The 15,450-nt window shown below is 37.2% G+C and overlaps 1 protein-coding gene across 3 annotated transcripts in view; it reads left to right on the top strand.

Annotated features, from left to right (window-relative positions):
- Nucleotides 1–15,450, top strand: part of LOC126780120 (Kv channel-interacting protein 4-like) — a 55,195-nt gene that overhangs the window by 23,008 nt on the left and 16,737 nt on the right. For 2 of the 3 annotated variants that reach the window (XM_050504386.1, XM_050504388.1), the window contains exon 2: nucleotides 2,595–2,800. In XM_050504386.1, the coding sequence (XP_050360343.1) occupies nucleotides 2,797–2,800 (4 nt within the window). In that variant the 5' untranslated portion in view covers nucleotides 2,595–2,796. The remainder of the gene's footprint in view (nucleotides 1–2,594; nucleotides 2,801–15,450) is intronic. The other variant, XM_050504387.1, reaches the window with a different exon arrangement.

The following is a 15,450-nucleotide window of genomic DNA, read 5'->3' as shown; positions in this document are numbered from 1 at the left end:
TACAAGCAGTTTTTTTCCGAATTCTATTAAAAAGTGCTAAACACACATCTAACTAATAACATTAGAAATACGAAGTAACCGTCTGTTACGCTTTCATAGCTAAACCGCTGAACCGATTTTGATGAAATTTGGTGGGAAGCAAGCTTGAGCATCAAGAATAGGCTATTTTTTATACATAACAAGGAAGTTGTTCCGTCTCCCCTTCCGCGCCAAAACTGTTCTATGTAGTACGTTAATATGTTTTATATTTTTTAAGATATAGTATGCGAAGGCGAAAATAATAATGTCGATAGACAAAAACTTCTAAAATATATTTTTACGTCTTCAATGTGAAAATAGATACCGCAGCGATGTCATATTATTATCTTTCATAGATAAGGCAAAGTATGAATCCGTATCCAAATGACACATAATACACGTTTAATATAGATAAATATTGCCTTACATTTTGATATTCGAGTCGACAGTTAGATATATAACGAGATATATAAATGAACGCATCAATAAATACACAGGGCGAGTCGTACGACGCCTTCGCCCTTAGCGCAGTACGGCCGGATAGATCCGTTGGAATATATTCATATATCTTTGTTTAATAAATAGTGTGAATGTAGGGTCTTTTAAATAAAAAATATATGCATATGTATAACAGCCTGTAAATGTCCCACTGCTGGGCTAATGCCTTCTTTCCCTTTTTTGAGGAAAGTTCGGAGGTTATTCCACCACGCTGCTCCAATGCGGTTTGGTGGAATACACATGTGGCAGAATTTCGATGAAATTAGACACATGCAGGTTTCCTCACGATGTTTTCCTTCACCAACAAGCACGAGATGCATTATAAACAGAAATTAAGCACATGAAAATTCAGAGGTGCTTGCCCGGGTTTGAACCCACGTTCATCGGTTAAGATTCACGCGTTCTTACCACTAGGTTATCTCGACTTGCATATGTATAATGCTATCCTGATATTATAATTGCGAAAGTGTGTTTATTTGTTGCGCTTTTTCGTCTTAACTACTCAATAATCAGGATTTTTTTAATAATATAGTTAAGACGGCCAGGTTTATCTGATGGTATGGTCACCACCACCCATAGACATTGCCGTTAGAAATACTAACCATTCCTTTTATGAACAATGTGCTTAGAAACTAAGCTGTTACCTCCCTTTTGCCTGTAGTTACACTGGCTCACCCTTCAAACCGGAACACAATACAAAGTATTGCTGTTTGGATGTAGAATGTTACATACACTTTGTCAGTGGTATGGAAAAGGACAAAAGATACCTTACGCCTTTGTTTTCGTATGTGTCCTCATGAATACCCCTATCTCGAAGATGATCGAGGGTTATGCTGAACTAGGAACAGACCAAATGGGCGTCTGTTTATGTGTGTATAAAATGTTCGAATACAATTACTTTTATTCAAACGATAAAAGAAACGAGATGGCCTAATGGTTAGAACGCTTGAATCTTAACCGATGATCGTAAGTTCAAATCCGGGTAAGCACCACTAAATTTTCATAAGCTTAGTTTGTGTTTATTTATCTCGTGCTTGGTTAAGGAAAACATCGTGAGAAAATCTGCATATGTCAAATTTCACTGAAATTTCTACCACATGTGTATTCCACCTATCTCCTCAAAAAGGAGACCTTAGCCCAGCTGTGGGACATTCACAGGCTGTTACCTATATAGATAAATAATAGATATAATTAATCGAGTTTTTGAGTCGGCGTATTTAATTAATTGTAATTTTATTTAATATCCACTGACAGGCCAAGTTATTTTAAGCAATGTGAAACATAATGAATTATTTAGTATTGTATGCGGCGAGTCGCCATAACTTAATGTTAGCTTAGCTTGAACGCTAAGAAAGATGTCAGATGATTGACTATTTATCTCATTCTGTCATCATTGTTTTGACATTCGGAAGAATGAGACAGCATTGCTTTACTTTAAAAGGCTTTATTTAAATATTAACTTTTATTGGTTTTACTTGGTGGATGGGTATTATGCTCGTCTTTTTTAATAGAATAGGAAGGCGGACGAGCATATGGGCCACCTGATGGTAAGTGGTCACCAACGCCCATAGACATTGGCATTGTAAGAAATGTTAACCATCGCTTACATCACCAATGCGCACCAACCTTGGGAACTAATATGTTAAGTCCCTTGTGCCTATAATTACACTGGCTCACTCACTCTTCAAACCGGAACACAACAATACCAAGCACTGCTGTTTTGCGGTAGAATATCTGATGAGTGGGTGGTACCTACCCAGACGAGCTTGCACAAAGCTCTACCACCAGCTCTAGGTACAACCCATTCATACCTACCTCTAATTAGTAATACTTAGTATTGTCGTGTTGTGTACAGGGACCATCTTAGTTCCCAAGGTTGGTGGCGCATTGGCGATGTAAGGAAATAATATTTCTTACAGCGTCAATGTTTAGCCGACAACACACGTCATTTATCACCTCCGTAGGTACGTTTGACAGCTCGGAGGGACGCTTCTTATAGTATACATTAAACCTATTTAAAAAAAACACTATAGGGCCCCCATCACTGTAAATGTCGGCTTAATTTATTTTAATTTCAGAACGAAAGCAATTTTGTTAATAGTCTTGTTTCATAAGCGTTATCGATTCGTGGACAAAAGTTTTAAAATAGTGATCACTTCAGATTCAAGTTATATACAATTCTCTGGAGGAAATAACGCGCATCTCACAGTGGGTCTCAGTGTATACGGTGTTATAATATAAGCGTTGGAGGATAAGATCTCGTCGGAAGAAGCTGCGGAGATGGGTAAGTAGGCTTTTATAAAATATGAACGTATTTGTTTGAAAGGCGATTAGTTAAATAATGCTATGTGTTCTTGCACATATCATTCCAATGATGTTGATCATGTTCTCTCGACTGATTTCCACGGCGGCACAAGAGAAGCCGAGATGGCCTAGTGGTTAGAACGCGTGAATCTTAACCGATGATCGTAGGTTCGAGCACCACTGAATTTTCATGTGCTTAATTTGTTATTATAATTCATCTCGTGCTTGACGGTCAAGGCAAACATCGTGAGGAAACCTGCATGTGTCTAATTTCATTGAAATTATGTCATGTGTGTATTCTACCAACCCGCATTAGAGCAGCGTGGTGAAATAAGCTCTAAACCTTCTCCCCAAAAAGGGAGAGGAGGCCTTAGCCCAGCAGTGGGACATTAACAGGCTGTTACTCTAGGTCTCAAGAGAGATTAGCCGGCGCAGGACATATTATAGTGCACGAGTGTGTGCGCAATCACAGGTACACTCTCTTCCTTCGCTGTCATAATCCGATATATCCGTGTTATATAGACGGCAATTCGACACGACCGGAAAGAGTTCAGGCGCCGAAGCACCAGCTTTACGTGCTTTCCGGCACGGGAGTGTACGCACTTCCAACTTTCAGACTCCGTTCTGCTACTGAGAAACATCGATAGAAAAACGCATAACGTTTCAACCACTAGACCAACAAGGCAGATCAATGATGTCAGACAGAATGTTCAACTAAACACCCCCTCGACAACAATTATAAGTTGGTTGGTATTTATGTGTTTAGCAAAAATCATTGATTCCCAGGATCAAATTCTACTAATTTATAGCTACGGTACGTTCCCGATTCGATTCCAACCCAACTTTGACTATTATATATTTATACGGATAGGAACCGAACCGATGTGATTTTAACATTTACTTAACTTTTATACCAATAGTTAATAATTAAATTAAAGACTAGAAAAACGGATAAACGGCAACGATCACGCTTCGATTCGATTGCGATACAGTGACAATTTGTTAGTAGAATTGGTCCCCTGGTGGTTTATTGTTTAGAGCTCGTGATACTTCAGCGAAGATCGTAAGTTCATATGCTTAAGTGCTCGACGGTGAAGAAGAACATAAGGAAACACGTGCCATTTCTCTGATCTCTCACACGTGTATCCACTATCTCGTTGGTGCGGCGTGGTGAATTAAGCTCCAAATTCCTTTCCAAACATTTTGTCTGAAATGAAATAAATATGATTATAACTCCGAAACTAACCTTGTTTAAGAATCTTATCTCTTAATCCGCTTAGCGGTAATTATCTGTTAATGTTGCATAATCTGACTCTACGAGATGAGAGGCTGTGCAATAACACCGTTTGATGTGCTTATAGTATTTTTGTCATGATTACTATATATTATAAAACAAAATTCGTCTGTCTGTGCGTTCTCAAAAACTACCGAATTTGATACGGTTTTCACGAATGGATGCAGTGATTTATGAAGATTTGTGTAAATTGGCTGAATTGTCACGATGGTCACGCTGTCGACAATAATTGTCGTGCCGACTTTAGCTTTTACTGGCGCCGCGTGCCTGTAGACGCTAGCGAAGCTGGACCGGTTAGCTAGTACAAATATAAGGGATTTATTTATATAGAGGAAATTAATTAAAAAAAAATCTAATTATACCTAAAAAATGAGTGCAATAAGAATAATCATATAAGAAGTATCTAAAGATACCTCAAACTTATAAACACTGCCTGCCTGTTCAAATCGTAACCCTTCTTTTTTCACTGTCGGTTAAAATAATTTACTTTTGAATGGAATCTGATAGTATCTGTGCCTTTGTTATTTTTCATCCTTCGAAACTCATTACACTAATAACTCGCAGCGCAATCGGTTAAAAAATAAGTATATTTTAGTAATTACGTGTAATGGATCGATGGGACCAGACAATGCCGAGAATCCAAGCGTCCATAATTTAACTCGAATACAGATTAATTAAGCACAGAGCTAGTTATTACGGTATATAAATTAATAAATGAGTTTTTTTTTGGTTCTGTCTAACTGGAAAAAAACACTAAAACAATATATATGAAACTTACATAAGATGCGGTGCGTTTCGAAGGTTTTCGTATATATAAGTAATATATGTAAGTAGTATTATGTTACCGTAACAGCCTGTGAATGTCACACTGCTGGGCTAAAGGCCTCCTCTCCCTTTTTTGAGGAAGGATTGGAGCTTATTCCACCACGCTGCTCCAGTGCGGGTTGGTGGAATACACATGTGGCAGAATTTCAGTGAAATGAGACACATGCAGGTATCCTCACGATTTTTTCCTTCACCGTAAAGCACGAGATGAATTATAATCACAAATTAAGCACATGAAAATTCAGTGGTGCTTGCCCGGGCTTGAACACACGATTATTGGTTAAGATTCACGCGTTCTTACCACTGGGCCATCTCGGCTTATATTTATATAAGAATATGAAAAACTGTATTATATACTATACTTTTTTTAATCTACAAATTGACAGTTATCAAAATTAAGACAAGCATTTTTTATATTTTTGTCTGTCTGTATGTTCGGGATAATCTTCAAAAGGGATAGAAGTTGAAGTCGTGAAGGCTAGTCCTTAATCATTACTATGATAGTCTTAGTATGTAATATTAAAAACGCATGTAAAAACAGAAAAAAGTAATGTTTTTTTTTTAAAATAGAAAATAGTGTAATATTTATCGTTTCCGTGTTATGAGTAAAATTTATGCCATAATATATACATTTATTCACTGCCTATTTGTTGTATCATTTATTTAACTTATATAATAATATCTTGGGACATTTTTCACACACGGCCATCTGATCCCAAATTAAGATTGTACAAAGCTCGTACTATGGAAACCAGACAACTGATATACTACATATACTATTTTTCTTTTGTAAATACATACTTATATAGATAATTACACCCAGACTCAGGACCAACAGACATGTTCATGCACACAAATATCTGTCCTGGGTGGGAATCGAGTCCACAACCTTCGGCGTGAAAGGCAAGTATCCAACAACCACACCAACCGGCTCGTCAAACTTAACTTATTTAACTTCTATGTGTGATAATGGTCATTTCTGTACCTCCACAAGCTGGAAACCCCAGTAAATGAAAAATCTTTATAAAGTGAAAGAGATCGCGGCCCCTTGAACCCTCACTTATCCACATTCGACTGTATCTATATTAGCCATTGATACTAAACACAATATAAAAGGAAGATTTCGATTTATTAAGTCAGATATTCTAAAAAGGTTTTATCCATTTGACTAACTGGCAGGTTTATGAAGTATTTTCGTCTATGAAATGTTGCTTTTAAATTCAAATTAATATTCAAATTAATTAAGCTCTAAACGAATATTGCATTTCACTGCATTGCCGCAAATTTGATGTTTTTGTTGTTATTAGTTAACTTGTGAAATCAGTCCTCAGTAACAGCCTGTGCATGTCCCACTGCTGGGCTAAGGCTTCTTCTACTTTTTTGAGGTGTAAGTTAGAAGCTTATTCCACCACGCTGTGGAGCAGCGAGGTGGTGGAGTACATATCTGGCAGAATTTCAGTAAAATTTGACACATGCATTCGCCACCGAAAATGAAATGAGTCATCACAAACAAAAATTAAGCACATAGGGACATGTGCCATAACATAATTAAATGATGCCTCTTTACGACAGTTACTCTGTATCTCATGACGTGTATCGTACAAGGGAATGTAGCCTTTGTCCCGTGAGATTAAAGTGTCAATCAGTTTGACACGTGACGGATTTATAACGTTACGCCGAGCGCTGCGACTCCGAGCCGTCGCTATGTAATTGTGTTTTGAATCGAAATTGCAAATTACATAACATAAGTACACACAGATAGACCGTTTCAATAATAACTTAAGTATCGATCTATATATATATATCGATACTAAAGTTATTATATATATATATATATATATAATTAGAAATCAAGCTAGAAATAGGTTTTGTACACACACACAATGTAGTTTTTGTACATTATAAGTTTCTTAGTAACTACACACAACTTGTGTAGTTACTAACGTCGAAAACGACGGGAAAAACGTTCTGCACTAGCCGCCTTCGCCTTGCCGGCCCGCAAGATGCCTCTTCACGCCTCGTTTGAAGGCATATTTGCATAGCCAACGGTCTTATTTCAGGAAGCTAAGCGTATCAGAACACATGAGGTTCCGATCCCACTTCTGATATTAGAAATCAAGATAGAAATAGGTTTTTAAAAAAGAGATAAATCAAAACAACTATACAACAATAAAGTAAACGTACATCGACACGTACAATTTACACACAAATAGAACAGAGGAATCAAAACTGAGCAACCGAAATATTATTTATGAGATATCCGCCACAACCGAGAGTCCAAGCAGAAGTGTCTTAAAGCCAGCCTGGCCGATGAGCTCGGCAGGGCCAGTCTCCACTATGATGATAATCACGTGATCAAGTCGGACCGTCAGGCCACGCCCCGTCAGAAGACATTCCTAACAATATAATATATATATAAATAAAATTAATGTGCTGTCTCTGATTTCAAAATTAATATTGCTATTTACGAGTTATCAAAACCAAAATGACCATGTTTTTAGGCTGCCCCTGCTATCTAATTTAAATATTATATATAAAATGATACATTTTGAAAGATTGCGTTTAATGCTCATTAAGCAAATCAGGCTATATATTTCGAAGTAACTCATTCGTTTACTCATAAAAGTTGCTTAGGGGTTTTTGTTAAACAAAAATTTCTCTTTCTCTCATTATTGATTTGACATTCGAAAGAAGAAGACACGATATTTGTTATCACGATCCAAAGTACTAGTAATACTGGTGGTAGAGATTTGTGCAAGCTCGTCTGTGTAGGTACCACCCACTCATCAGATATTCTACCGCAAAACAGCAGTACTTGGTATTGTTGTGTTCCGGTTTGAAGAGTGAGTGAGCCAGTGTAATTATAGGCACAAGGGACTTAACATATTAGTTCCCAAGATTGGTGCGCATTGGTGATGTAAGCGATGGTTAACATTTCTTACAATGCCAATGTCTATGGGCGTTGGTGACCACATACCATCAGGTGGCCCATATGCTCGTCCGCCTTCCTATTCAATACAAAAAAAAAATTTTGGACGGCGTCTATAAAACAGCTGATAAATTAAAACACATTGAAAATATATCCACTACGATAAAACTAGTTGGAAATGCGAAACTGAAATTCAGAGTTAAAAACAACAGCCACACTCGTGAAACGTAATTGTCGACTCCTTTCATGGTTATCGCGTCGTTTGATTGCACAGGTGTGGCTGTTGCTTTACTAACGACTCGCTCGCCCTCAGATCGCTTAATCGCATCGTTTGGAATACAATAATGTAGAAATGGGAATATGTGTTCGCTGGTTCTCGTGTTAAACACATATATTGATGACTTGTAGGTAACTGGTAAAAAATATTGACCAACCCTTACATCGCCAATGCGCCAGCAACCTCGGGATATCAGTTATGTCTGTGCTTGTAGTTACACTGACTCACTCGAGCTTCAAACCGGAACACAACTGGTGGTAGAGCTTTGTGCAAGCTCTTCTGGGTAGGTACCACCCACTCATCAGATATCCTACCGCAAAACAGCAGTACTTGGTATTGTTGTGTTCCGGTTTGAAGGGTGAGTGAGCCAGTGTAATTACAGGCACAAGGGACATAACATCTTAGTTCCCAAGGTTGGTGGCGCATTGGTGATGTAAGCGATGGTTAACATTTCTTACAATGCCAATGTCTAAGGGCGTTTGGTGACCACTTAGCATCAGGTGGCCCATATGCTCGTCCGCCTTCCTATTCTATAAAAAAAAAAAACAACAACAATAGATCGTACCATACCCAGAAGGGTTTGCACAAAGCCCTACTAAATAAATATGTGTACATATAATAGTAAAAAAATACCGAAAAGTAAACTATTAGTTAATTAAATAAATTACAGCTAACAGACACAGACATTTCAAAAATAATAATGTTACAATATCGTTGCAGCAATCAATATAAATAATAATAAATAAATAATATCCTGGGACATTATTCACACACGGCCATCAGATCCCAAATTAAGCTCGTACAAAGCTCGTACTATGGAAACCGGACAACTGATATACTACATATACTACTTTTCTTTTGTAAATACATACTTATATAGATAATTACACCCAGACTCAGGACAAACAGACATGTTTATACACACAAATGTCTGTTCTGAGTGGGAATCGAGCCCACAATCGTCGGCGTGAAAGGCAAGCGGCCACCAACGACGCCAACCGGCTCGTCGTAGTATTATAATATATTTTAATTTGTTTACTCATTTCGTGTATATATGTACTATTAGAAAAGTCAATATTACGGATAATTAAAATCGTGTCGTTTCTGCAATGATCTTATCATTGCAAACACGACACGTAGGAGTGACTTGGTTGTAAAAGGACGTTTGTAGATAATACTTGTGATACTATTACATAGGAACATTTATATAACAAATGTTAGAAATACTTATTTATGTACTTCAATTCATATATTTAATAATTAAATATTTCTATATTGTATTTGATTTAATAACAATATAATCAGTTTCAGAACGTCATTGGTATTGTTTGGTAATAAAGTTAAAAAAATAGTTTTCCCGCGTATATATAAAAAACAGAGAACTGAACGGTTGTCATCGAATTAACAATATGTGATATTTTGTTATAATTAAATTTAAAATATCTCATAAGTTATTATACTAAAGATATTAAAATTAACACATAATAAAATTTATTACTTCTACGGGTGTATTTAAAACAATAGACTCAGCTTTACACCCCAATAATATATATATATCAATATATAAAAGAATAACAGACTGACATATCACCGCACAGCCCAAACTACTGCAGCTGGCGACATGAAAATTTGCACACGGGTTCCTTTTACGTCGTAGGTTAGCGCTGAAGAAGGATTTTCGAAATTTTAACCCCCAGGGTAGTGATAAAGGGGATGAAAGTTTGTATGAAAATGCTTCATTTTTGAAGAAAGATCTATGGAAATTGATTTTAGCGATTCTGAATTATTACCGAGCGAAGCTGCGGGTACAATAGTGACATATAACAAATACCCGCCTAACAGAGTAATAAAAAACAATAGACATCATTATTGTCCACAGATAATTGATAACAATATTTATATAGAACATCAATTTTAATTGTTTATATAAAAAAACGAACGGTTTCGTCGTCCATTGTCTGTCAGATCATAAATAATGCTGTCTCGTACTGAATCGCGGGTACAATACTACATTGAAATCAACTAGTCGAACGGCGCTGAACTGTCTTCGAACATCGTTTGTTTCAACACGATAACGACACACAATCAATACACACGTACTTTGTTCCAGCAGCTTTTTACAATATCTGTCAAAATTAAATAAGGGAGGTGGGGTGTGAGGACACGCGTCAGGGTCATAACTGATGAATTCTCAAAGTTGGCGGCGTATTGGCGACGTAAGCGATGGTTAACATTTCTTACATCGCCAATGTCTATATACAGTGGCGTAGCTAGGTGGACAAGGACCCCGGTGCATAAGGAAAGAATAGGGCCCTCATCCCCTCTTTCCGCGTAGCTTGAACTTATATTGGCCTTCAAAATTATTGATAGAAATTAATAGGATTAGGAAGGATCGGAGGCGATCTTGTCCACTGCTGTTTCTTAAATATTTTTTTATAATCTTCAGCTTACTGAAAGATCTTTCTACTGCTGCGGAAGTAATAGAAATTGTATGAAACAGTAGCATTGCTGTATACACTTCCGTAAGGTCACATTTTTATTTTTTCTTTTATGCTCCTCTGTTTTCAAAGCTGAGGTTAGAGGCCCCCTTGAGCTCCGAGGCCCTGGTGCACTGCACCACCTAGCCCTACGAGAGCGACGCCACTGTCTATATATAAAGAGCCGAGATGTGGTTAGAACGCGTGAATCTTCACCGATGTTCATAGTTCAAATCATTTGTGTTTGTAATTTACCTCGTGCTTGACGGTGAAGGAAAACATCGTGAAAAAACCTGCATGTGTTTAATTTAAACTGATTATTATTTACTAGCTAATTGCCCCGGCTACGCATGGGTAGATAATAAGAAAAATGTATGTATGTATGTTTGCGTGAAATCCGTTCTCAGTGAGCGTCTACGTCGTGGAAGGAGTAACTGTGACAAATTTCAAGTCAAACGGACTGTAATGAATATGAAAACTAGCCAAGTCAGACCTTAGGCTTCAATATATTATCCTAAGTTATAAGAACAAATGATATTTTAAATTGTTATAAATAAATTGTTATAAAGAACTTTGCAACCATTTAGATCTCACTTCTTTTGTTCTTCATTGAAAGCGTATATCATAATATTGAACTTGGCTCTCATTTCACATTTACAATTTTGATGGGATATCATTACTTTTTGAACAGAAATTGTATGATAATTTTTTATCATTTTACTATAAATTTTCAGTTATTTGATTCTATTAGGAACACTTTCTTATAGTGCCTGTAGTGTAAGAATCAGTAATCAAAAATGATGACAGCCGGTCTTTATGTGGAGTTTAAGGTCTTAACGTGAATACATAACGAGTGATAATTTTTTTTTAATCCAAACATATCAGTTTTAGTACTTTTAAAAAGAGTAGAGTCGACTTTTGTATTTATTACGTTATTATAGTCAGTGATAAAAATAACGACTTTTGGACGTTAATATCTGAATAACCGTTTGAGGTGTGTTTATGAAATTTGGAGCACATATGCATCTTTCATGTCTCAATATATGAGCCAAATTTGATATAAATATGTGAAATAATTATTGAGTTATGAGGGGCCAAGTGGCTTCAAATGGTTCGTGTAATATTACACACGGTGCTGCTCGCCAGTTCTGTTAGCTTGAATTTGGCTTAACACGCTACCACGTATCTAGATGATCTTTAGTGGATCGCCATTTTTAGGTGATAATCCATAATCTTCTTAACAGTCACCAAACCAGACTTGTAGTTTTGGAGATTATCGCATTCGAACAAACAAACAAATTATTATATATTATATTTTTGGATGGATTCTTTATAAACAGGTAAATTTATGCAAGTCGTTTATTTTCATAACACAATAAAATATCGTGTCATCTTTCGAAAGCTATTTATCTCTGGAGAGCCCTTCGGGATAAATGCGGCTTCGAAGCGACGATGAAATATCACTTTTATTTCTGAGATAAGAGTTGTGTTAAAAAAATACAGCGCTTCAGCGCTTACTGGCCATCCTGGGACATCGTTCTCTGATTTCTATTATGACAATTAAGATGAGTAACATCAATTATCGCGCCTCGGTAAGTCCGACTCGTGTGCCGTGACGGCAAACGTCATGACGCTCTCTTATGACGTCATGTCTCTCCGCCGCTCTCTACTCCCTTGTATGTGTGGCGTGTTTACTATTTTTTTTTTATAAAATACGAAGTTTACTAATGTTAGAGCTTTGTGCAAGCTCGTCTGGGTAGGTACCACCGAGTCAGCAGAACAAAAACGGCAGTACTCGGTATTGTTGTGTTCCGGTTTGAAGGGTGAGTGAGCCGGTGTAATTACAGGCACAAGGGACATAACATCTTAGTCCCAAAGGTTGGTGGCGCATTGGCGATGTAAGCGATGGTTAATATTTCTTACAATGTCTCTTTCTTACAATCTCTATGGGCGTTGGTGACCATTATCATCAGGTGGCCCATATTTTGCTCGTACGCCTTCCTATTCTATATAAAAAAAGTCCGACTATCATAGAAATAGTCACCATCGCCCATAGACATTAACTATATAAAAAAAGTTAACCGTTCCTTAACACGTGACTGCGTACCAATCTTGGGAACTAAAATGTCATGTCTTGTGCCTGTAGTTGCGCTGTCACTTACTTCAAACTAGAACTCAACGGTACTAAGTATTGCTTTTGGGGTAGAATATCTGATGGGTGGATGGTACCTGACCAGGCGGGCTTGCACAAAGACCAACCACCAAGTGATTTCTTTGTAACTGTTTAATACAATAAGTTAAATCAAAAGGAACTTCATTCCTACCGGGAGTCCCTCGGTTCATCTTCCTTCTATTGATAGGGAGCCGGACCGGTCGAGTGGTACAGAGCTCTACGTACTGCAGCTCCATCTAGCGGATAGTTTTTGTTTTTATATTTCGTGAGCCTTGAAGAAAAGTAAATTTATATAGTAATCTAGTTGATGCAATGAAATGTAATAATAATGACCCACTGCTTGGCAAAAGTCTTCGCCCTCTTGAGAAGAAGGCTAAGAAGACCCATAAGGTCGTTCCTAAGTGAGTTGATGTACATCCATTTGATGCACGGAGCTTTAAAGTACAGTACCTACAATTAATGCAAATCAAAAATCAGTTGTGTTCAATCGGATTCGAACTCACGACCTTCGTTTGAGACTATCTATTTTTAAAATCTTGTTTTAATCTAAAAAATACGGAATGTCAGGGTCTCCGGCGTGGCATAGCATAATTTCCTATCATTATGCTTTGCGGTTTTTAATCAAGCTAAGTGAGAGGCGGCTTTTGAAAATTGAAAAATTATAATTTCAATATCGGAAAGGTAGTAGTGATTACGAGATGGGAGCTGGGTTAATTAATTAAATATATGGGCACTAATATTAAAAAGGGGAAAAATGTGTTTGTTATTAATAAACTCTCAAACTAATGCATCGATTTTTATAATTATTTCACCATAAAAAAGTTGCTTTATTCAGACGATTGTAATTTATTTATTTAAAAATCAAGCTAAAACAAAGAGCGCTTTCGAGCTGCTTTATCGTGCGCGTATGTGGTTTTATTGACATTTGGTGAATTCCACTCCGCCAAAGTCACAGTTACAGCGGGTTATATATAAAAATATATACATGACTTTTATCTGGGCGCGTCTTTGCTCGCTAGTTAAGGCAGGTGATATCATGTAGCTGATGCAAACCGTTGCGATTCACACTGGAACCGTCGCCGTCTACTGGGCGGGCAGTGAAGGGTCCCCGTTCCCTGGTCGAATGGGACAGGGATTCGTGTTCATTCGGTGCTACGTCTCTTGCTCCGTGCTGAGTGCTATTGCAGTGGTTTAATTGGGTGACAATTCCACATAACTTGGTTCCCCACCACCAAGGGGGAGGGGGGTTAGAATTACTAAAATGAAGCTATATAACCTTTACCTTTACATTAATTTACTCTCAAAGCTAATCAGAAACCTGAAACGCGCCTTGTTGCGTTTTTTATTGTAAAGAATACTTTGTTTTATGTAGATCAAGCTCTCTATGTGAGTTCTGAGAAGTCGTTTGGCCCCGTTTTGTATTTGTGAAGCGCTTTGTGAGTGAGCTCTGTGTAACTGGCACTTTAGACCTGACTTTGTTCGCTTAGAATATGCAGGTTATATTAAAAAATGTTGGAAGAAAAATATTAAATAACAAAATAAGATTTACTACTCAATATGAAAATATACAGATGTTTTTCCATAAATATTGTCTATATATATTTTGCCTTGACAGACTGACGAATCGGTCACGTGATGGTTATTAGAGTTTGACGCTGTATATTATATGTATATTATATCAACTAAAAACTAAGATGTTACGCCTTTGTGCTATTTTTTATAGAATAGCTAGGCGGACGAGCATATGGGCCACCTGATGGTAGGTGGTCACCAACGCTCATAGACATTATAGAATTTTAATTATTATCATTGGCATTGTAAGAAATGTTAACCATAGCTTACATCGCCAATGCGCCACCAACCTTGGGAACTAAGATGTTATGTCTCTTGTGGATATATTTACACTGGCTTACTCACTCTTCAATCCGGAACACAACAATACCAAATACTGCTGTTTTGCGGTAGAATATCTGATGAGTGGGTGGTACCTACCCAGACGAGCTTGCACAAAGCCCTACCACTAACAAACACTAGCAGTAGATACACTTTTTGGGGCTACCCAGCTGTACTGTACTACTTTTAGAATAAAATCACCGAGTATGTACTGCAGGTCGGATAGCTGTATTGTTCTAACATTATAAATAGGCTCCTTATTAAGTACTTACAGAAATTACTAATTATAGCGCGATGTAAAATACAACTAGTGCCATCTAGTAATGAAAAGAAAAATTAAAATAATATTTAACGTAATGTAATGTGATCGTGAACATGCACTGAACCTTCAAACCAGAGTAATAGTATTGCTGTTTGGTGGCTTGAACGATAGCACTCAGCGCTTTTTTCCATCATTCACATAACACAAATTCTTGAAACCGATATGAAACACCGTTCCGCAAAACGCTTAAAGCGCTACCGAAGTCTCACTTAAAGCATCAACGTTTACTCCCAAAATCATTCCTTTAAACAAAGCGCTCGTATATGGCGCATGAAAATTGCTTTAAATTGATCAATTTCTAAAGCGCAGTATTTGTGTCACGTGATTACGTTTCGGTGATTACGTGTCGCGCAAACGGATGTTAACCGAATTTTTCGACCTCTAAGTTGGAAAGATAATCTATTTGGAATTCGCTGTAAATTCTTTGTATGTGTCAAATT

The sequence above is a fragment of the Nymphalis io genome, chromosome 30 (assembly GCF_905147045.1).
Source record: "Nymphalis io chromosome 30, ilAglIoxx1.1, whole genome shotgun sequence".
NCBI lineage: Eukaryota > Metazoa > Arthropoda > Insecta > Lepidoptera > Nymphalidae > Nymphalis > Nymphalis io.
This window is presented reverse-complemented; position numbering and strand designations above follow the sequence as displayed.